This window comes from Neolamprologus multifasciatus, chromosome 18 (assembly GCF_963576455.1).
Source record: "Neolamprologus multifasciatus chromosome 18, fNeoMul1.2, whole genome shotgun sequence".
Classification (NCBI taxonomy): domain Eukaryota; kingdom Metazoa; phylum Chordata; class Actinopteri; order Cichliformes; family Cichlidae; genus Neolamprologus; species Neolamprologus multifasciatus.
The window spans coordinates 22361746-22383526 of NC_140456.1; the positions used below are offsets into that span (position 1 = coordinate 22361746).

At 41.5% G+C, this 21781-nt stretch overlaps 1 protein-coding gene across 2 annotated transcripts in view; it reads right to left on the bottom strand.

Moving 5' to 3' along the window:
• LOC146497900 (protein unc-13 homolog A-like) overlaps positions 1-21781 on the bottom strand; it is a 33015-nt gene that overhangs the window by 6698 nt on the left and 4536 nt on the right. For both annotated transcript variants that reach the window (XM_085139649.1, XM_085139648.1), the window contains exons 2-31: positions 19817-19846; positions 19515-19614; positions 17110-17227; positions 16896-17019; positions 16157-16227; positions 15932-15986; positions 15580-15609; positions 14091-14304; positions 11672-12760; positions 11450-11552; positions 10142-10185; positions 9066-9144; positions 8450-8524; positions 8123-8342; positions 7230-7457; positions 6888-7029; positions 6514-6683; positions 6229-6344; positions 5535-5698; positions 5173-5326; positions 3927-3995; positions 3629-3718; positions 3194-3328; positions 2982-3109; positions 2268-2353; positions 2042-2168; positions 1849-1945; positions 742-885; positions 584-661; positions 84-161 (exon numbers count right to left, since the gene is read on the bottom strand). In XM_085139649.1, the coding sequence (XP_084995775.1) occupies positions 84-161; positions 584-661; positions 742-885; positions 1849-1945; positions 2042-2168; positions 2268-2353; positions 2982-3109; positions 3194-3328; positions 3629-3718; positions 3927-3995; positions 5173-5326; positions 5535-5698; positions 6229-6344; positions 6514-6683; positions 6888-7029; positions 7230-7457; positions 8123-8342; positions 8450-8524; positions 9066-9144; positions 10142-10185; positions 11450-11552; positions 11672-12760; positions 14091-14304; positions 15580-15609; positions 15932-15986; positions 16157-16227; positions 16896-17019; positions 17110-17227; positions 19515-19614; positions 19817-19846 (4358 nt within the window). The remainder of the gene's footprint in view (positions 1-83; positions 162-583; positions 662-741; positions 886-1848; positions 1946-2041; positions 2169-2267; positions 2354-2981; positions 3110-3193; positions 3329-3628; positions 3719-3926; positions 3996-5172; positions 5327-5534; positions 5699-6228; positions 6345-6513; positions 6684-6887; positions 7030-7229; positions 7458-8122; positions 8343-8449; positions 8525-9065; positions 9145-10141; positions 10186-11449; positions 11553-11671; positions 12761-14090; positions 14305-15579; positions 15610-15931; positions 15987-16156; positions 16228-16895; positions 17020-17109; positions 17228-19514; positions 19615-19816; positions 19847-21781) is intronic.

Below are 21781 nucleotides of genomic sequence, written 5' to 3' on the forward strand. Positions count from 1 at the left end.
CTGGAAGAAGACAGATGTGTTGAGTGCAACAGCCGGGTCATATGAGAACAACCAAAATGACAACAGCCCGTTTGGAAACTCACATCTTTGCCTCCCATGGCCTCAAACATCTTCTCCAGCTGAACTCTGAGCTGCTGGATGTTATTGATTATGATACATGGCTGACGGGAGAAGGAGAAAAATCATTACACACACTTTTGTCTCTTTCACCGCCTCTCTCCATCCCCATCCTCTGTCTGCTCCTGGCTTTTTATTGTGATCAATCAAGGTTAGGCCTCAACTTTTTTATTGCCTTGTCTGTGAAAGCACTCTTTTGATGCAGGGTAGCAGAAGCAAGAGTTTTCAGTAATTAGTGCACCTCCAGGGGCTCCCAGTCTCTCTGGGAGTGCAGCCCACGTTTCCCCAACCTTATATCACATTCAGCTAATTACACAGCCCTAATTCACTTTGAGAGCTGCAACCTGGGCACAGCTATTACACTGAGGAACAGTTTATTATGTTCAAATTAATCAACTTGACCATTTACACCAATCAGTGTAGAACATAAAATGCAGTTCGAGCTCCACAGTTTTTCCACGCTTACCACTTTCTCTTTCTTGACATGATTTGGAAAGTCCTTTGCTATGATGTCAGCATAAGACAGCAGGACATTGCCAATCGTCTAAAAAATAAAATAGTAATAGTTAGACATATATGACAGTGGGGAAACACTCTGTGAGAGATTTAGTCGGTGAAAGTCACCTTGGCAAATCTCTTCATGTAGTTTCCAACGATCTGAGGGTCAGGACACTCCAGTTTACGGATGATTTCAAAGCTCTGATTGAGCTGAGAGAACACGTCCACCACTGAGCAGGAGAACAGAGCGTGCTCTGACGTTACCTGGAACTGTTGATCAACAAGAAAGAGCAGGAGAAGTATTAGAAGCATTACATCAAATTGACCTGAGCACTGACACTAACACAGACAGGGCTCGAATCCCTTGATGGCCACCAATGGGAGAAATTTACATCTGGAACAATGGAGCTCACCCCGAGGTCAGGTTCCTGTGACGGCATTTAAAAAAAGTTCTTCTAAAATCTTTTGGATCAGAGTGATCAAGGCGATCAGAGGGGCATGATGGGAAACAAGTCCCTCATTAACAGCCCGGCCATTAGCCAAGAAGTGAATAATGTTATGGTAAGCGCCGGAGCCTGGGGATCGTTTTTTTTTGCTGACACAGGAAAGCAGAAGCCGCCTCTGGTGACAGTAATTGGACCCAAAGGATCCCCGACATATGAGCTGGGAGACTCTTCAGCTGCTTTGTATCGACTTTTTGGTGTGAGCCAGACTGAAGGTGTGAGATGCTTCATGGTACTTATGTGTGTGTGTGTGTGTATGTGTGCACTAACTGGTGCAGTGAGGCATTTTTTCACTTTGGTATTGAGTCAATATCGAGCCATTATTGGCTCCCTTGAGGCATTCAACCCTTTCGTCTTAGTTTGGGATGCACTGAGTCAGAGAGATGATGAGAAATTCCAGAATTTGCATGAAAATTGCATGAATACATTTTTCGGGGGGATTTGCCTTCAGGTGATAGGCCTCATTTAAGTTTTTACTATGTATTCAGCTGCTGTTTCAACAGAATGTGATTGTTCAACATTTTCCTCCATAATTTTGTAGTTTCAAAAAAGTTTAACTATTCCTTAAAATGAGAAATAAGGCAGGCATAAAACTGCATCTCATGGGTGTAATCTTATGAAGTTTTATGCATATGTCAGTATTTAAAACAGATACATATGAGGATTTAACTACAGCAACACCTGAAAATCTGATAATACATAACCTAAGATCATGTCTGAAAACAGTTACCCCATCTTTTTTGTCCCTCTCGAGAGCCCCGTGGAGAAAATCTCTGGACACTTCCTCATTCTCGTCCAACCACATGATGACAAATGGCTCAAACCAGCTGCACAACACAGAATGACAAAGGGCAACATAAATCTTTATGCCACGGTGGTAAATGTTTCAGGAAAAGCATGTGGTGCTATAGAAAAATACTCACGCTGGATATTCAGGTACGTGCTTCTGGAAAGTGGGAAGTTCTTTGCAGTACTCATTATAGAGCCACTTCACCTTGAAGTGCAAATTCATATAATCTGCACTTTTGCACAGGCGTTGCTTCTCATGCTCTGAATATCAAAGTGGAAGAACGGGTGAGGAAAATTACACGCAAAATTTCCAAAATAAAAAAAGCCCATCACTCCCATCTCATCACCCTGAACACTTACCCTCCATAGCGTACTTCATATCTTGTGCAAACATGTTCCACATGACTTCAGCGCTGATCTTGCCCACATTGAGTTCCTGGGGAAACCTGAAGGAGACATCACAGTACTCAGGACTAAATCCAGCTCCATATTCAGTATTGGTGCTGTATTATTTAACAAGGCAGCCCAGGCTCTTTCTAGTGTAACTCCATCAGTGCTTTCACAGCATGTTTTCAGCTGCCAGCAGAGAGAAATCCACCACAGAGAGAATATGAAATTATCAAGATACTATTATTCTCAGTTTTCTTCCTCCAAAAAAAGCTATGGGTTTGTTTAAATTTGTACTAAAACATTAAAAATACACAACCAGCAAAGCTGCAGGAGTTATTTTATGAACATAAACTAAGGGACTGCTGCAAGCACAGTTACATAATAGAGTTGATACTGTACAGCTGTTTGATTTCTTAGACATTGTGCCCTCTTTGGATTTTGTGCTGAAAGGATGCTATTTGTGTGTCATAACAACTTCTGTTTCCCTTTTTGTTCATTTTTGTTCCATCAAACCCACCACCCATTAAATAATAAAGCCTTTCATAGACTAGTCAGTCCTTACAAGAATCTTTGGACTCAGACGAAAAGAATTATGCATCGTGTAGACTGCCTTTCATAAACTAGCCTTGATATTTCAGCATTGCCTGTGTATAATAACTACAAATCTTATAAGCACACACTCACTGATTAAGGCAAGGAGTGTACGAGTTTTTGTCCTCCTCTATGATGGACACAATAAGGGTGATGAGTTTCGACCAGAAGTCCAGGTTCTTGACGCTGGGACCCTGCTCATCTGGAGGGACAGCTTTTGACTGAAATGAGAAAGGTTTTTTTCACTGTAAAGGCCCTAAAACTGCAACAGCAGCATCTGTACACAAAAACAGAGGCACACTCACAGGGTCTGTCTGATATTCCCTGTTGTAGAGGTCATGGCAGTTGTTGAAAATGTATTCGTAGGTGGAGTTGAGACAGGCTTTTACACAATCCTTAACCACCTGACTTGCCCTTGGGGGACTCTGCAGCTCCTGGACCTGAAAACAAAAAATATTAAAGAGCATATTGCTGAACTGAAAACACCTCAAAGCATTTACCAGGCACACACAGCGTCATCAGGAGGGTTTTCTCACTGGGAACAGTAGCAGCCACACAAAAATGAGCACACGCACACATATTACAGTGCTTCATGCTAATAGCTTAAGTTTATGTAGGGTTATGCTGATTAGGCTGATTCTCAGTTCGTGCCTCAGGCTGCTTCTAGAAAGTACTGACATTTTTCTAACGTGTTTAGAAGGAAAAAAAAGAGAAAAGAAAAAAGAAAAGAAAATTCTTACCTTCATCCTAAAAAAAGTGATACTAGTCAAAAGGTCAACAGTAGACTTGAGGTCTTGCAGTCTTTCGGGACTGCTGGCAGGGAAGTTATTCTGAAAACGCAAACAGAACAAATTAAAAAATATAACATGTCAAAGTAGCTTAAAAGCATGCTATTTCTTATTTAAACAAGCCATGCACTCAGAAAATCAGGAGTAAGAGACTGACAAACAGGAACACTTGTGATACTATGTAAGCTGCGTGTAATTAAGAAAGAAACTGTTCAGCACATTTTCGAAAAGAAATAAGAGAAGTAATTACCCGATACATGGACAAGTCAATTCTCAGGGAGTTGTGCAGCTGATCCAGCAGTTTGACAAACCTCTCCTTCTACAAAGGAAAAGATGCAGAAAAAAAAATGCAAGAACGTAACACGACTGGAGGATTATTTGCAACCATTTGACTAAACAAAGTTAAGATGGATCTGATGATGTTCAGCTCATTACAAGTTTAACAAAGTAGGCAGCGACACATTTAACGTCCTTTTTTAGGCTGTTTAAGCGAGATACTATCTTATTTCTCATAGGATTTTTAAATTATCATATAATTCCTCTTACACTATATACTCACTGGCCACTTTGTTAGGTACACCTGTTCAACTGCTTGTTAACCCAAATATCTAATCAGCCAATACTACTGGGATTTTCCCACACAACCATCTCCAGGGTGTACAGAGAATGGTATAAAAGCAGTTTTCTGGATGAAAACGCCTTACTGATCCCAGACGTTGGAGGGGAATGAGCAGCCCGCTTTGAGTTGATAGGAAGGCCACAGTGACTCAAATAAACAAATTTTCCACAGAAAAGCATGTCTGAAAACACAACATGTTGAGCCTCGAAGCAGATGGGCTGCGGCAGCAGAAGATAGCATCGGGTGGCTCTCCTGTCAGCTACGAACAGGAAACTGAAACTACAGTTCACACAAACTCACCAAAATTGGACAATCAGAGGCTGAAAAAACACTGTCTGGTCTGAGGAGACCTTATTTCTGCTGCAACATTCAGATGATAGTGTCAGAATTTGGTGTAAACAACTTGAAAGCATGGATCCATCCTGCCTTTATCAACGGTTTGGGCTGTTGGTGGAGGTGTAATGGTGTGGGTGACATTTTCTTGGTACACTCTGGCGTCCTCCTGCCAACTGAATTTAATTTAAACACCACAGCCTATCCAAGTACTGTTGCTCAGCATAACCATCCTTTTCTGGTTATCTGGTTAACTGCGCACCGTGTCGCAAAGCTCAGATCATCTCAAACTGGTTTCTTAACATGATAATGAGTTCACTGCACTCAGATGGCTTCCACAGTCAACAGATAGCATCATTATTATGTATGGACCAAAATCTCTGAGGAATGTTGCCAGTACACTGCTGAATTTGTGCCATGACAAATTAAAGCAGTTATGAAGGTAAAACGATGTCAAAACTGGTACTAGCAAGGTGTACCTAATAAATTGTCCCATGTGCGTATAGTCACATATAAGAAAGGACAAAATCTTTCAGGGACTCACTCCAAAGTTTGATGCAGCAAATCTGTCTGAGGCTGAAACATTGTTGGAGGACTGGGTAGTGTGGGCGTAGTAAGCATTGATGTTGGCGAGTAGTGTGCTCATCACGGCTGGCACTCCTGGGCACATGTACTTCGATGACAAGCAGGCAAAGTGGCTGTGGGGTGGATGTGGCAAAAAGGCAAAGATTTAGTACATTTACTTCTCATCTCATCTCATATTCCTGCATTGCACGGTAAGAAAATACACTGTGTGGTCAAGATTTAGATGCACTGTGTGCTTCATGAAACCATTTATTAGCACGTCAGCGCTTCACGTTTCAAACATTTAAATTTGGCTCTCGTGGATCTGTTTGGGATACTAACGTCATGGCCTGGTAGATGGACTCCACTCCATATCTCATGGCAAACTCATCAACGATCTCCTGAGCCGTTTCATCAAAGTACACCTTCCAGGCATCATCTCCTTTGGCGTCAGGAATCTTTACCACACCGCTGTTTTGCTCCTCAGTTGTGTACTGGAACAAATGCTGAACAAATACAAAGAGGAAGTAAGGGCGATTTTATGTACTAAGCTATAAAAATGTTTACATTATCACTGGCAGTTAAATAGCAATTAGCAGGATAAAATGATAGTATTAAACCTAAATGTGCCCATTTATGTCTGTGTAAACTGTGTGACATCCACAAGTAAACTGACTGGATCTGATATAATAAATAATTAAAATATTCCGAAAAGACCTCCTAAGACCCGAACTCTTCCACGGTATGCATTTTTAATTTCTCTTTGATATTTAGTCATATTGGGGCCCAATGAATGTAAAAACAAAGAATTACCAGATTTTTTTTTAACCTTATTTTTGTTTTTAAGAAAAATAAGAGCCAAATATGAGGATATTCGTTTAAAATTTTGATAGAACAGTAGCAGTATAATGTCCTCATAAGTGGATACTCTCAAAGAGTATTTTGGTCTAAATAACCCAAAATATGATGTCCACATATGTGGACGCCAAGTCCTAGGAGGTTAAAGGATTTCCACCACATGTCTGTGCAGACTGACCTCATGCAGACAGGTGTACTGGACATGGTAAGGAGCCACCGTCTCCTCTCCTTTGATCTCCACACTTATGTGCATCCGAATTGCTCCAGACACAGCAGACTTATCTGTTCTCTTGTCTGTCACGAGAAAGTAAGAAATGTCCCCTTAGTTGGCTAAAATTTCTCCTATCTACAACAGACAAGCACTTCAATTATCTGTTATTTCTTACTGACTTGTTGATCTTCTCATTCATCTCTAACTCACTATCCCCTTTTCAGCCTCTTCTCCTGTCCCACAAAAACTCACCTAGGTTGTACCAGACGTCCATCTCCCCGCTCAGAGTGCGGACTTCGATGATGGTTTGACCCAGGAAGTCATCACTCTCACGTTTGAACCTCTGTTTCACGCGAGACTTGATGTCATCGTCTTCATCCCACACACGGACCTTGATGCGGTCAGATGAGTTGTGGCATTCACTGGATGAAGAAGGGGGACAAACGGGTGGAAAACATAAAAAGTTGACAACTGTAATACAGAAAGGGAAATTAGTCCAAATAAACTACAACTACTGCGTGGGCCTTAGACATAAAAACAAACCATAAAAATTAAATTTTCAACAACTTTTAATAAGATATCATTTGCATTTCAAACTTTTATGATAGGCTTTTTAGTGGACTCACAAGTGGAAGCTCTCTTCCCACACAGGGTTGAGGTTACCATAGATGGTCTTTGTCCTCTTCTTGGTTTTTCCAACTTGAACAGTTACATAAGGGTCGCTGGAGCCTGTTTTGTCTTTAGCCTGAAGGCCCTGGGCACACGCCACTGAGCAAGAGGCGAGAGACAAAGGTAAATGTATAAAAACATATTTTCATATTTTCTCTTACAAAAGAAAGAAAAAGAAAAAACAGCTTTTGAAAATAAAAATCAAACTTGCATCTATGGGCTTTACATCTCCAAACATGTGTCCCACTATCCTTCAACAATTATTTCAGGTAAATATATAAATGTATATTCAATTGTACCTGTGATGCTGATTTTAGCTGACCATTTGGAAGTCCCATCAAGCACACTTTGCTTGATCTGTTTCATTTGCGTGCCATGCATTGCTTTGTCGAGGGCAAACACTTCCTGGATTAGCTCGAAGATCTCTGGCTTATTCCTCTCTCTGATCTTCATGCGATCCTTTAGGACCATGATGATGTTCTGGGTCCGGTCCTCTGCGCCATGCTTGGAGCTCTTCTCTGCAGCTCCTGAATAGACAGGAAAAAAAATGAATGAAGGGATGCACAACGAATAGCTGATAGTGTGAATATGTTGGGAAGGGAATATATCTGAGTCACTGCAATGTATTTCCTTAAAACTGGGCACCAAGTTAAGATAGCATCAGATCAATTTAGAAAGACATTTCTTGGCCAGGAGTCAAACCCCTAAATTCCCTCAAACAATGACAGAGACTGACTCCACTTAACCATTGATCTACTCGGGAAAAACAAGATAGTCAAGTAACTGTAAAAAGATCAACACATGTTTCCAGGATCAAGATCTTACAAGAATCTTTGGACTCGGAAGAAATTAATTATGCATCACCTAGACTGACTCTAAGATGAGGATGGGAACTGGATAAGTCACTCTTTGTGAAACTAAATTAGACAAAGCAGTATGGATGCAAAGCCTATGGGTAGAAGGGAAAGCGAAAAAGGGCAGGGGTATGACAGCACATTACTCAGGAGATAAATTGGAAAGGAAGAGGGAGGAGAATGTGAGAGTGGACAGAGGACAAGAATAATGGGATGTCAATCGGGCAGAAGGATACACAGGAGGAGCTAAAACAGTTTGGGTGTGTGCAGATGCGCAATAGAAAGATGTGTATGTTTTATGCCTGTCCGCACAAGTGCCAAAATCTGTGTGGCCTTACTCTGCAGACAGTCGGCATTCAGCAGATCCTGGCACTTTTCGTGGCATTTGACACCGCACTCTGAGCAGCGCATGCCTTGACGTGCGATGCCCCAGAGTAGTCCCTCACATTCATAGCAATAGGTGGGAGTGGTGGCTGTCCACACCTCAAAGTTGTGTGGTGTAGTGGAGGAGATGGGGTAGATCAGAGCCTGCAGGGTCTTTTTATAAACATGAATCTTCTGCAAGTGCCACACAGAAAAGAAACATATGTTTAAGTCCAACTATTTATTAAATTCTGAAGGTCCTGAAAAAAAACTGACAAAGAAACATGTGGAGGAAAACCCACCAGCTCCTCATTGCCGAGAGTAGTGGAGGCCATGGCTGAGGTGATTCCAGCTTTACGTGAGTTCTGCACCAGAGACTGAGGAGGAGACGGCAAACAAAAGAATGTTTTCAAGTGTGCAGCAACTGCATAGATCCTAATATTTGACTTCTTTGATGAATAAAATACACTTACCATCGCCTAAAGATATCAGGCAATGATTAAACACAGAAGCAGAGTGGAAGGAGACAAAAACAGATGTGAGGAAAGTTAGGGATATTAAAACAGTGAGCTATCAGAATCTAAATGATCTGTGTGTGTACAAGTATGTTTCCTAAACTCTTATTTACTGCTATGCAGCATTTATCAGCAAATCAAGCACAGCAATCAAACTGGCTACAGGTGGAGTAAATTTACTTTTGATTATAAAAAAGGTGAACTAGAAAAGTAGAAGTTCAATCATGCATAAGGTAAGAGGAAGAAAAACTAACTACAACGCAAAATAAAAGACAGTGAATCAATGACAGAGGAAAGATCGTAGACAGAAATCAATTGTGTCTACACAAAAATGATTCTTAGTGTTCGGTTTATTACATGTGTGTGTCCACGTGTTTGTGCATGTGTGTGTTAATGTTCTCACCAGATCTCTGACTAGAGGAATGGCTTTTCTCTTACGAAGGTCGGGCATGCTGTCAATACTGTATAGTGCACCTCCCATTCTGTAAGTTAAACAATAAACAGTAAAATTTTTATGCATATAATCATCAGTATTTATATTTTTATAATCAAAATCCTTTACTATAAATTTGAGATTTGGAACAAAGAGGGTGATGGATTTATCTCAGTCCCTTTTAATGCTCAGTCAAGGACTTCTCAAGGACTTGATTGGGGAGTTTAATTACAGCGGCTGCTTGTATAAAATAGTGGGCATGACACTCCACACACCACACATTAACTGCTGGGTTTCTAATTGGCTAACATAGCATTTCTTCAGCATGAAGCTTCAGTTGAGCTCTGATGTCTCCCTCATCTACAAACGACCTACCAGCCAAGTCAGGGCAGCCCAGAGCTGTTCAGTGCTTACTGGCTTAATGCCACAAGCTGAATGAGCCTCAATAAAACAGAACAAAACATTTCTGGGCTAAAAAAAAGGATTGTCAATCTAAAACACTAAAGGATTCTTTCAGCAATGAACTGAGGATAACTTTAATTGTACTTGAGGTAACACTCTGTCATATTTCCCAAGTAATTAAATGGAATTTCAATGTACTTTACTTGAAATGACAAAATAATTATATTTACCTACAAATACTTAAAGGGTAAATTTACTAGAATAACAGGGCTAACATGTCAGGAAACAAAGAAACAATTATATTGTGAGTAAATTTAAGTAGTGTGTAAGAAAATTTATAGGAAAAGAGACAAATTATTCTGTTAGTAATTTTTATTACTGCATAATTTTTTGGTAATTTTGTGGAAAAATAAACAATATTTGCCAATGTACTGTACATTTCAGGGTTCAGACAGTGTTAATGTTATGGAGTGGCTTCACTTTAATGTCTAGGTATTTCAAAGGAAAGGAAACAGTTATTACCTGTAAAAAGTTATATAATATTTCAAATTTCTCATGTACTTTGTAAAATTGCTGATATATTATTTGACCTAACTGAAACACTGTCTGATGTAACGTCATGTAAGAGAACATAAACGACTCACCCTCCTTTACCAAACCACAGTGAGTTGGACGTCTCTCCTCGAGCCTGAGAGAGAAAGAGGAGGAATGTCAAAGAAGAAAAAAGACATCTGAAGTTTGTCCCTACAGGGTTTTCTTATCCTTTAATATGCTGCATGAATACAGCTGCATCACCATAATGAAAGTTATCTGATTATGAAAGTGCTCTATTAAAATCTTCACATTTAAACCCCATCCCATTTTGAATTATTGTATCACTGTTTGAAGGAGGGTGGGTCAGAGAAATTACAGAGTTAGTGTGCTCTTTGTACAGCTGTGAAACAAAGATAATGGCATTTACAAAGGCATTTACTCTATAGGCAGCAGAATTTAGAACCAAAAGAACCACTTATTCAATAAATAACTATGGATTATGGAGCTATGCAAAGTACTCTTATTTATGTAAACTTTCAATTCAAAGGTGTTTCTGGAAAGCCAATTAATTTATGTCACATATGCAAACTGCTCAGCTCTTGAAAGATACAACAAAAAAAGGTCAAATTGTTGAGAAAAATGAATGAACGAAGCGAAGGTGGCTGTTTATATAGATATGCAGCAGGACGCATTTCCTTCTGTCTTTCAAGCAACACGTTCAGGCTGTACCTACCTGTCAGCATGCTCCAATGATGGCCGAGCAAAGTGCATGTGAGTGTCACTATGGCAATGACATGAAACTGGAAAGAAAACAAAGCGTGTTGGCACAAACAAACAAAAAAAATCAAAATAAAGAGAGGGGAAGGAAGCCAAATGTACAAAAACATAATGCAACACACATCAAAATAAACATCGAAGCAAGTGATTATTTCTCTGCACAACTGAATTCAAACGCAATGAACAGCAACATAATATATAAATAAAATATGCAAGTGAAAACCGACCAAGCAAAACTTAATGTATCTGGCTAGGCCATGCAGTTCTTGTCAAGCAGTGGTGTGGAGCTGCACCCAGGCTAAAATATAAAGTTTGCTCCCTGCCAAGTATTTTTATTTTTAAGGAAGCCAAAAAGGTATCAATTATAGAATATGAAACACATTAAGTCTGCATAAAACACTATCAAAACAGAACTCAAGAAGGTAGTGTATGTACCCTGCCTCTGCACATAAATAATGCATAGCGCATACATATTTCAAAGACCTGGTAGACACTTTAGAGTCCCTGGAACTGAGGTGTATTTTTGATATCACTGGGTGGAGCTGAATCAGGCACACAGCTCAGTTGAGTGGACTGTTGCAGTGAGGCTGGAAGGGTGTGGCTCGGTCAGAGCTGAGACTGGGAGTAAATGGTGCACTTACCTCCCGGAGTTGTTCTAAGACCTTGTTGTAGAGTCTGTGCCAGTTCTCTTTGGCTCTAACTGCTGGATCAACTGGCTCTTTGGGCTCCTCTGTTACTGGAGGACTAAAAGAAAAAACAACAACATTTTTTGGACTTTTTTCCGCTGAAAAAAGGTTGTTTTCAGCTGAATTTTTTGTTGATTCCGTGAATTGATCTTATTTCCATTCAACCTTCAATCCTACCTCTCAGGTGGCATCTCTTTTTCCTCATCTGGGGTCATGGGTCTGCTTTCTTCAAAATTCTCCTCTTTCTGCTCAATGGGAATCATCTCTTCATTCTGTGCGGGAGGAGTTCTGGCCTCCTTCTCCAGCATTGTTTCCTGCTCTAGCCATGGTTCCTCCTCAACCATGGGAGCCTGGTCTTCAAATGACATTGACTGGGTCGCCAGATCATTGAGATTAGATGGGGTTTGCTCAGATGAAGGGCCCATTGCTTTGGAAGGGGGCTGGGACGCAGCAGGGGCTGAGTTAGCCAAAGTGGCTGGGTGAGATGGAGGGACAGAGTTAGCTGCAGCAGAATGGTTTTGCTGAGATACAGCTGAAGGTGAAGGGTGAGACTGAGCTGGCTGGGCTGTGGGGACAGAAGACAGGAAACTGGAAGCCAATCCTGTGACAGCAGCTGTTAGAGGTTTGGCCATGGAGAAGAAGGACGTAGCAGAAGGAGCTGGCTGCGGCTGGGGTTGTGTTTGGGTCTGGGGTTGTTTGGGCGGTTGGGCTGTTTGTTGACCAGAAGGGGGCTGTGTTGTTGGTGCCATACCAGCAGAATGAGCCTGGTTGGACTGGTTAGAGGGTTGAGCAGGAGGCTGCTGTTGGTGCAGGGAGTTTTGCTTCTCTAGAGGGGGCCTGGAGTTGGGTACATCAAGTGCTGGAGGGGCAGTTGAGGTTGGAGTGGGAGTGAAGGGAGGTTCCATGTCCTCACTGAGGGTCCTATCCAAATTGTACAAATCCTCATCATCATACATCATCTCCTCATCCTCATAGAGGCCTTCCTCTTCTCCTTCATACAACAGTCCTCCGTCATCCTCCTCATACAGAGCAGCCTCTTCTCCTCCATCTTTGCTGTAGCCACCTTCATCGCTGTACGCCCCCTGAGTCTCATCAGGGTCCCAGTCTGGAGAGCCTTTACTATAGCTAACGGAGGAGTGACAGGAATGGTAGGAGTCATTCTCATCGTAAAGGTCCCTCTCCCCGTACTCACCACCATAGTCTTCCTCGCTCAGCTGACTGCTGCACCGGCTGAGCTCTGCAGATGATGCATAGCTCCCAGTGGGACTGGAGGTAGGAAACGAGAAGAGAAGAGAAGAGAAGAGAAGAGGAGAGGAGAGGAGAGGAGAGGAGAGGAGAGGAGAGGAGAGGAGAGAAGAGAAGAGAAGAGAAGAGAAGAGAAGAGAAGAGAAGAGAAGAGAAAAATATAAAAATGCAAGACAGCATTGCCTGGAGAGTACCCAAGGTACTAAGAAAAGGTTGACAGTTTTATAATAAACATACATACACTATAATTTATGCTATTATTACATGTATATTAGTGAGTATCTAGGCATATGTAGAATAAATGGTTTACCGTCCCTCTATGAACTATTATCTTAAAAATGCTTATAGAGCACTGTATTAGAGCCCTTTATGGCCGATACACTGCTAGACAGCTCAACAAAATACCTTTTCTACATGTCTTGAGGCTGCCTGAAATAATGCTGATGGCTAATCAATGAAAAGCACCAGGGATACAAGAGTACCAGACAAGCAGCAAGAAATAGAGCAGAACAGAAAGGTAAGAGGCCCAGAGAAAGCTGACAAAGGAAAAAAGAAAAAAGCATCAAGAAATGCAACAAACGGGGAAAACTTATTCATGCTATTTGATGAATGGGGTTATTAAAAACAAAATAGAGGCACAGAGAAGAAAAAGGATGAATGAGGGAGAGGCAGACGGTGAAGAGAGGAGGGATGGTGAGCACGGTGACAAAACAGAAGTGAAGAGAGGGAGCGAGTGCAGAGAGCTGGGAGGAAGAGATGAAGAAGGATGTGCGGGGATGTGAGGAGGTTGCCCTGTCCAATACACTCACAGAGACAGCTAATCTTATGTGCAGTATTGACCATGAGATTGCCACCTGAATAATTCATAAAGCAGAGCCTGGATGAATGTATATTTTCATTCTAACTCTGTGGAAGATATGTAAATGTTGAGAGGTCTAACAGTGTTGTAAACAACTCTGAAACAGATGCAGCTTTTTGTCTGAAATAACAATGAAAGGCTTGCATGTGCACCAAAGACACTGCACAATTTCATTAACTGTACTGAGTCATTAACAGGACTTTCTGACTTGTCACAGCAGGAAAAGCACAGGCGGACATGAATTAATGAATGGTTCATGGCTGATTTCCCCTTAGGTGCCAGGTATTATTCATGCAGGCCATTATCATATTGTCGTGGCTTATTGAGGCACCTGGAAAAATACTTTTTTTTAATATCCCCTGTGCCTTTTCTTACTATAGAAGATCAAAACGTCTGCGACAAAATTGGTTATAGCTGAACTAAACATCACATCTAATCTGCCAGCCATGGTACTGTTGGGACAGACACACCTACACCAAAGCAGAAACACACCTGACAGTCCTCTGATGGTGGTAGTCGAGGTCATGGCTGTTGCCAGAGCGAGGGTAAGAGAAGCTTCTGGAGTTGCGGTGCTGGTGGCTGATAGGATACTGGTGGACAGAGGCGTTGGGTTGGGATGTGCTGTAGTAGGGAGGGGGGATGCTGTTACTGGTTTCACTGCGGTAGTCGCTGTCTCTGTCGTCCACAGCACTATCTGGGTCTTCATCTACAGAGGAGCACACACATTCATAGCAAGAAAAAAAAACTTCACAATTTGCTGTAGCCGGAAGAAGAAATTCAGAATAATTTACCATGAAAATAATGAAACCGTCATGTGGTATAGAGATAAGAGGCTCTAATCAGCACTAAACCAATTTTTTACACTATGGTAATTACAGATAATAAAGATGAGCCGCTGAACGCCAGCTACACCCATAAACTGCAGGCCATTCAAAGTGAAGTGAAACATGAAGCACATGACAAATATCCACACGTTCCCTCTCACCCTCATCGTCATAGCCGAATGTAAATGTACGCCGCTTGCTGAGGGGACGCTTTACTTTTCTGTGGTGTCCATAGATTGGATTAGATTAAAAATCCCAGAGGGAAGTGGTGCAGACTTGAACAGTGCTGAAGCAGTCAAAAGAGAAACCAGCTATCTATTAATCATTCATCATTATCCATCATCTTTTGCACTCTGAAAGCCACTGATGGAGGCGGCCGCTGCACCGCTGGCACCTTCATCTTCATCCGCCTGGGCATGTAAAAACACTAATTAAAGGCATCAAACTTCGTGTCCCCCACGTGTGCCCCTGTCTCTCTCTCTCTTTGCCTGTTTCTCCCCTCTCCATCAGCTCAGCATCCATCATCACACCCCACTCCCTGCTTTTTCCTTTTTTTAAATCTGAGTGAAGAGAGATGAATCGCTGCAGTTGTGTGGGTGAGTCTGAAAGGCACTTATATAACACCATCTGCTAATCACAGTGAGAGAGAAAGCTATAGTCAGGAAGGAAGCGAGACAAAGGACACTTTTTGTGTAGATTTGAATGTCCGGACAATGAGATGCTGATTTTCTTTTTCTTTCAATCACTGTATAAAATAAATAAATAAAACAGTAACTGATGTTAAAAGTTCAGTTCATCGAAATTACTTGAAATAATATGTAAACTTTTTTGTCATTGAAGTCATTTTTGTTTACCAGCATGGCCGTAGAGGTCTGTTTATTACCTGCAGTAACAAGTAACACTGCTACTGGAAGTAGATATTCGTTTGTACTGCTGTGACTACCACAAATGGAATTTAATATAGCCTCACAGCTTTCAGAGGTGGCTGAAATCACAATCACTCCAACGCAGTTCACCCAATATATACAACTGCAAGAAAACGACCTCAAATTGAAGCTCAAAGTCAGCGCTCCATCGATCATATTGCTTGATTTCAAATCTAACGATGGATTGCAGAGTCAAAGCAATTTAGAAAGTGTGAGTGTATGTACACTTACTTTGTTGGTCTCCCCACAGACTCCAGTTACCTGCAGGGAAACAGGAGGGTGTCAGTATTGATTATGAATTATACCGGTGATAAAACGTAAACATGATTCCGTGCCATTAAACACTTCAAATTTCCAAGATGGAGGTGGTGAATGGAAAGCCTTTCCAGACAGCTGGCTCAGCAAGCCTTGCAGACGGAGTTAATGGTCGAAACACAGAGGATTCTGGAGGAGCTCGCCTCTGGATATCTGATAACGCTATCGATCTCTTTACAGTGCAGATATCCGGGCCCTTTTCCCCATCTTATGCTCAACAACCCTCGTGTGGTTATACGCACCATGCACATGCTGACGGGTTACTTACAGCACTGGGTTCCTGGCACACGCAGAGGGCGTTCCTGTTCCTCCTGGTATGAGTACTGGAGCCGAGACCGTGAGGATAATTGAAAAATAATGAAACAGAAGTGGAGAAAATGTTGGATTTCATCTCGTAAACTGCAAAATATTCCCCCAATTAATCATGTTGGCTTGTTCCTAAAAAGTACGGATGTGCCGTAGGGATATTAAATCAAACTGGGTAACAGCTTACATCTTGGTCCCTCATGGCATTGAGCTGCTCCAGTTTTTTGGCCCAGTACCGTGCTTCATCCTCTGGGATATCTGCAAACAACCAGCGAGAAAGGCTCACTTACAAACACAGCAAAAACAGAGCTTCTCCTAAATAAGCACTTAAAATAGTTTTTCACAGGACTGTCTGCATAAGAACTGTTTTGTTCTATGTCACAAATGAAAGGCGACCCAAATGAAGACAAAGTATTGTATAACAAGCCATCCGTAAATATTTTTGACCCAGATTGGAAACTTTGGTCTAACTAGGATACAGTGACATTGAAAATTGCCCTCCTCCACTTACAGGTCTAAAGCCAAGTACCTATAAATAGGTCATGTCCACAAACTGTGGAGTCAGGTGTGCAATATTGACTACAGGAAGGGGAAACAGCATGAAAATGACACCTAATCAATGCTAAGTGGAACACAGCATGATCACCGAGAAAAGAAGTGCACAAACACTGCCCTCCATGACACACATCTGCACACGATGTCCTTTCAAACATAGAATTGAAAAGTAGGTCAGCTTAATTAATCAGTCAGAAATTATTGGTCCTCATTTATCACTGTTTGCTGTGAAAATGTACCAACAGACATCATTTATTTGCTCCATATCCCCCTGGTTGCCAACAGGATTGATGACTTCCTGTAATTTCAAATTCTCATTTTTTCCCACCAACTGACAGTTTCTGGTTTTGATGTGAATACTGATTTCTCACCTAGAGGCAGTTCAAAGCGTGTATCGAGTAAAACCAGGTGGAGGGTGGGATCTTTGGTGCCACAGATCTCATTATCAGCCATGATGACCTGAGAGTCCAGCGTGAGCCACTCCCCTGGACCTTCCTGCATTACACAAACATAAAACCGAGTGAAGAGTCCTCAACCACCACTTGACATCTATTTCTAAAGTTGTGATCGTGGTTAGTGTTAAACCTCATTGGACTGCCGGATGCTGTGAAGTGGAATCCACACAGTGCCAACCATGGTGTCCCAGATTAATCCTTTGTTCCACACCTCTACTGTCAGACCCAGGTCCAGGCGGCTAATTTCACTGTGAAGACAAAGAAAATTCAAGTCCAAAATCCAGACAAAGAGTTTGACTATTGCATGCGTCTATAGACTTTAAGAGCATTAAAGAGACTAATGCTGTACTTTTTCATTAGGAACATATGATTAGCTTATAAATGCAAAACATTGTAACAGATTAAAAAAAAACCCTGTGTTAGTAGATTAAATGGCACAGTTGTGTAACTATAAATTAGTACACTTTCACATTGTTTCACATATCAGTGTCAAATAAAATATTTTTCCTGCGTAACAACTATTATTATACACTCACTAGCCACTTTTTTAAAGGTATGACTGATATACTTGAGCATCACACAGTTGCTGCTGATTTGCCAGCTGCACACAGATGATGTAAATCTCCTGTTCCAGAGACCTAGTGACTGTGCAGGTGAACTCACTGTCATGTTCAAGAAACCAGTTTGAGATGATTTGAGCTTTGCAACATTGTGCATTATCCTGCTGGAAGCAGCCATCAGAGGATGGGTATACTATGGTCATAAAAGGATGGACCTGACCAGCAACAATACACAGGTAGCCTGTGGAGTTTAAACAATGCTCAGTTGGTACTAACGGACCCAAAACTGTGCTAATAAAATATGCCCCACACCATTGCGCTACTATCATGAGCCTAAACTGAAATTGAGACTATTACAGCACAAGGCAACATTTTTCCAATTTTCTGTTGTCAGGTTTTGACGAGCTTGTGTGAATCAGCTTTTTTCTTTTTAGGATCATTCTCTGCAAACCCTATAGATGCTTGTGTGGGAAAATCCCAGTAGATCAGCAGTTTGTGAAATATTCACACCAGCCCTTCTGACACCAACAGACCACTTTCATGCCACTTTCAAAGTCTCTTAAGTCACCTTTCTCACCCATTCTCATGCTCAGTTTGAACATCAGCAGGTCATATTGATCATGTCTACATGCCTCAGTGTATTGAGTTACTGCCATGTGATGGGCTAATTCAATATTTGTGTCAATAAGCAGTTCAGCAGGTATACTGAATAAAGCAGCCAGTGAGTGTAGGTCTACAATTTATACTTATTATAAGTCTATTTTGCCATGAACACTTAAGAATTTTTAAATTCTAGTGTACTGGATGACTTTTGCTTTGTTTTACAAGTAGTTTTACTTAAGTAATGAATCTGAATACTTTTCCCACATTAAACAAACACAAGTAATTACTTTTGGGCTCCGCAATGACAAATTTAAAACATGTTCCTTTGGGATGTGAGCATGAACCATAAAACATTTACAAGACAGCAGGACAGAAAAAAAGAGTGAGAGTGAGGCATAAAAAGGGGGAGGGAGGGTAAGAATGTGATGAAGGCAGTGGAGGAGGTGATTGTATCGCATGCCTGGAGGGAGAAATCGGGAACTTTAATTAAGAAATGGAGGGAGTGGATTTCCCATCTCGGTGGTGACTCCTTTTAAGAAAAGTGCCTGTTTGATTCATGGTGGTGACTAAGGGGGCACAGTCATTTAAAGACGGTTTGAGTGAGGGCATGAGGCACTCTCTGCAGCCCAAACATTACATAACGCAGCTTCACTGATGCAACCCCAGCACACCACTCAACGCCTCCGACCATCATACAGATGCACAGGACGCCGCAGTAATCCTGCCTGCTGCATCCCACATGCTAAGTGATTCTCACCATTTATCACCCATATGCTGCCACTCTGTCAGTACCACGCTGGATCACTCTATATGAAAAATACTCAGTGTTGTGTAATATTTTATTGGCTGAAACCACCAATTACATCCTTAGTAAAATAAGACAAAACAAACGAATTTTAAAGTGAATAAATACTGTTAATGCAAGCTGTGAATATGAGGGGTGCCGGGGTAACTATAAAATACAGAGAGGATGAGGAGGAGAGGCTGAAAAAATGAATAACAAGGAGATGTGTTTAGAGGAAATGACAGAGAAGAGGAGAGGAGAGAGGGGCTGGGAAGGAGCCAAGGTTGAGAATAAGGATGAGATGGGCAGAAGTATCGAGGGAGAGCAGATGAAAAAGAGCATGAGGCAGTTGTAGGCAGAGAGGAAGAGATATTTGAAACAATACAGGGATAAAGGGCACTTGGGATGGACTGAAAAAATGGAGAGGGCTGGAGAAAAGCTGAGATTAAAAAAAAAAACATCATGAAAGGACTCTAGTAGCTGGAGTTGAGAGTGTGATGGGAGAATGGAAAGAGAATGCAGTTAGAGAGAGGAGAGTACAGAAGGAGAAAGAGAGGAAGCTTTGTCAGAAGATGACAAAGGACTCACAACATGAAGTCTTGCTCCCAGCTGGGCAGGTTGCCCCTGACAGCGATGGTTGTGCTCTTCACATTTTGTACTTTTAGAGTGACGTAAGTGTTGAACTTCTCTGTTGAGGAGAAAGGGAAGAAGAAATAGGTGTTTTAAAATGGAAAACAATAAGGTAGTCTCCCTCTCTTCAACTGTATTCCTACACAATAACAGATTTCCTGTCCCTCTATTCTTTGACTTTACAATGTGTGCTCAGTCTTTTTAAAGACTTATATCTCTGCCCCTGCACCTCATGTTACTTCCAGGATCCCAGGTCTTACCTTGGGGTCCATCCAGCTTGGCTTTCTTCACTGTGAAAACACAGAGAGGGACACAGTGACACACAGGAACACCATCTGTTGCCATGCTAATGTGTCTTCTGTTTTTAGCTTTTGCACTGAAATCGGACAACACGGGGATGCTTGTGATGCATAAGAAATGACAATGTAAGTTTTAGTAAAACACACATAACATGAAATCACAACAAATTACTGCATAAATTAATCGCATTATTAGATTAAGAAAAAAATAGCCTCGCATACTTTCCAATCAGATGGAATTGGTGACGACTGCACAGCAAACATCCACATTTTACACAAATAGCACAAGTCTTGACTCAGGGAAGCTAAATTTTAATGATCCAGACTTGAACTCGGTGCTTATAAGTTCCAGCCGAGTTGGCAATGAAAAACATGGATGTCCTGCTGAGTTTCATCAGTGTGGGATACAGAAATGGTAAATACAACGCATCTACATGCTAATACTCGGACGCGATAGAGCTCAGATGTCAGTCTCATTTTAGTTCATGGGTTAGAGCAGTAACACTACAGCATATTAACCCATAAAATGCATCCTATTCATTTTAGTTCCTTTTAGTCTGAGAAAGAACACATGCAGAAAACACTTAATGAGCTTTCCAATTACACAACAATGAGCAGCCTCAGACAAATGATATTCTATCCATTTTTTAAATACATTTAGTAAGTCATTTTTTATTCCTTTCCCATTTAGTTTTACTTTGTTGTTTTTATTTTCACTACTTTTCTGCTCTAAGAATTTTACTTCAGCCTACTGGGCATACTCTTGGGCAAAATACTGAACCACAAGCTACCCCTGGTGCATCAATTGGAGTGTAAGTGTTAGGTAAAATGGGCTTGTATATGGTCCTGATACAGGAACTAGCAGGGTGGAAAGGGTTAAACTGAAACCCAAACTAGAATTTTATTAATTGCGTTTATTCAATTTTATTAATTCCCCAGTAGTAGACACAGTGCACATATAAAGCAAGTGATTTAATTATGAAGTCCTTAACATAATGCAGAAGCTCAGTTATACAGTGGGGCAAAAAAGTATTTAGTCAGCCACCGATTGTGCAAGTTCCCCCACTTAAAATGATGACAGAGGTCAGTAATTTGCACCAGAGGTACATTTCAACTGTGAGAGACAGTATGTGAAAAAAAAATCCATGAATTCACATGGTAGGATTTGTAAAGAATTTATTCGTAAATCAGGGTGGAAAATAAGTATTTGGTCACCTCAAACAAGGAAAATCCCTGGCTCTCACAGACCTGTAACGTCTTCTGTAAGAAGCTTTTCTGTCCCCCACTCGTTACCTGTATGAATGGCACCTGTTTGACCTCATCATCTGTATAAAAGACACCTGTCCACAGCCTCAACCAGTCAGACTCCAAACTCCGCCATGGCCAAGACCAAAGAGCTTTCGAAGGACACCAGGAAAAGAATTGTAGACCTGCACCAGACTGGGAAGAGTGAATCTACAATAGGCAAGCAGCTTGGTGTGAAAAAATCAACTGTGGGAGCAATCATCAGAAAATGGAAGACCACTGATAATCTCCCTCGAGCTGGGGCTCCACGCAAGATCTCATCCCGTGGGGTCAAAATGATCATGAGAACGGTGAGCAAAGATCCCAGAACCACACGGGGGGACCTGGTGAATGACCTGCAGAGAGCTGGGACCAAAGTAACAAAGGTCACCATCAGTAACACACTACAACGGCAGGGAATCAAATCCCGCAGTGCCAGACGTGTTCCGCTGCTGAAGCCAGTGCATGTCCAGGCCCGTCTGAAGTTTGCCAGAGAGCACATGGATGATACAGCAGAGGATTGGGAGAATGTCATGTGGTCAGATGAAACCAAAGTAGAACTTTTTGGTATAAACTCAACTCGTCGTGTTTGGAGGAAGAAGAATACTGAGTTGCATCCCAAGAACACCATACCTACTGTGA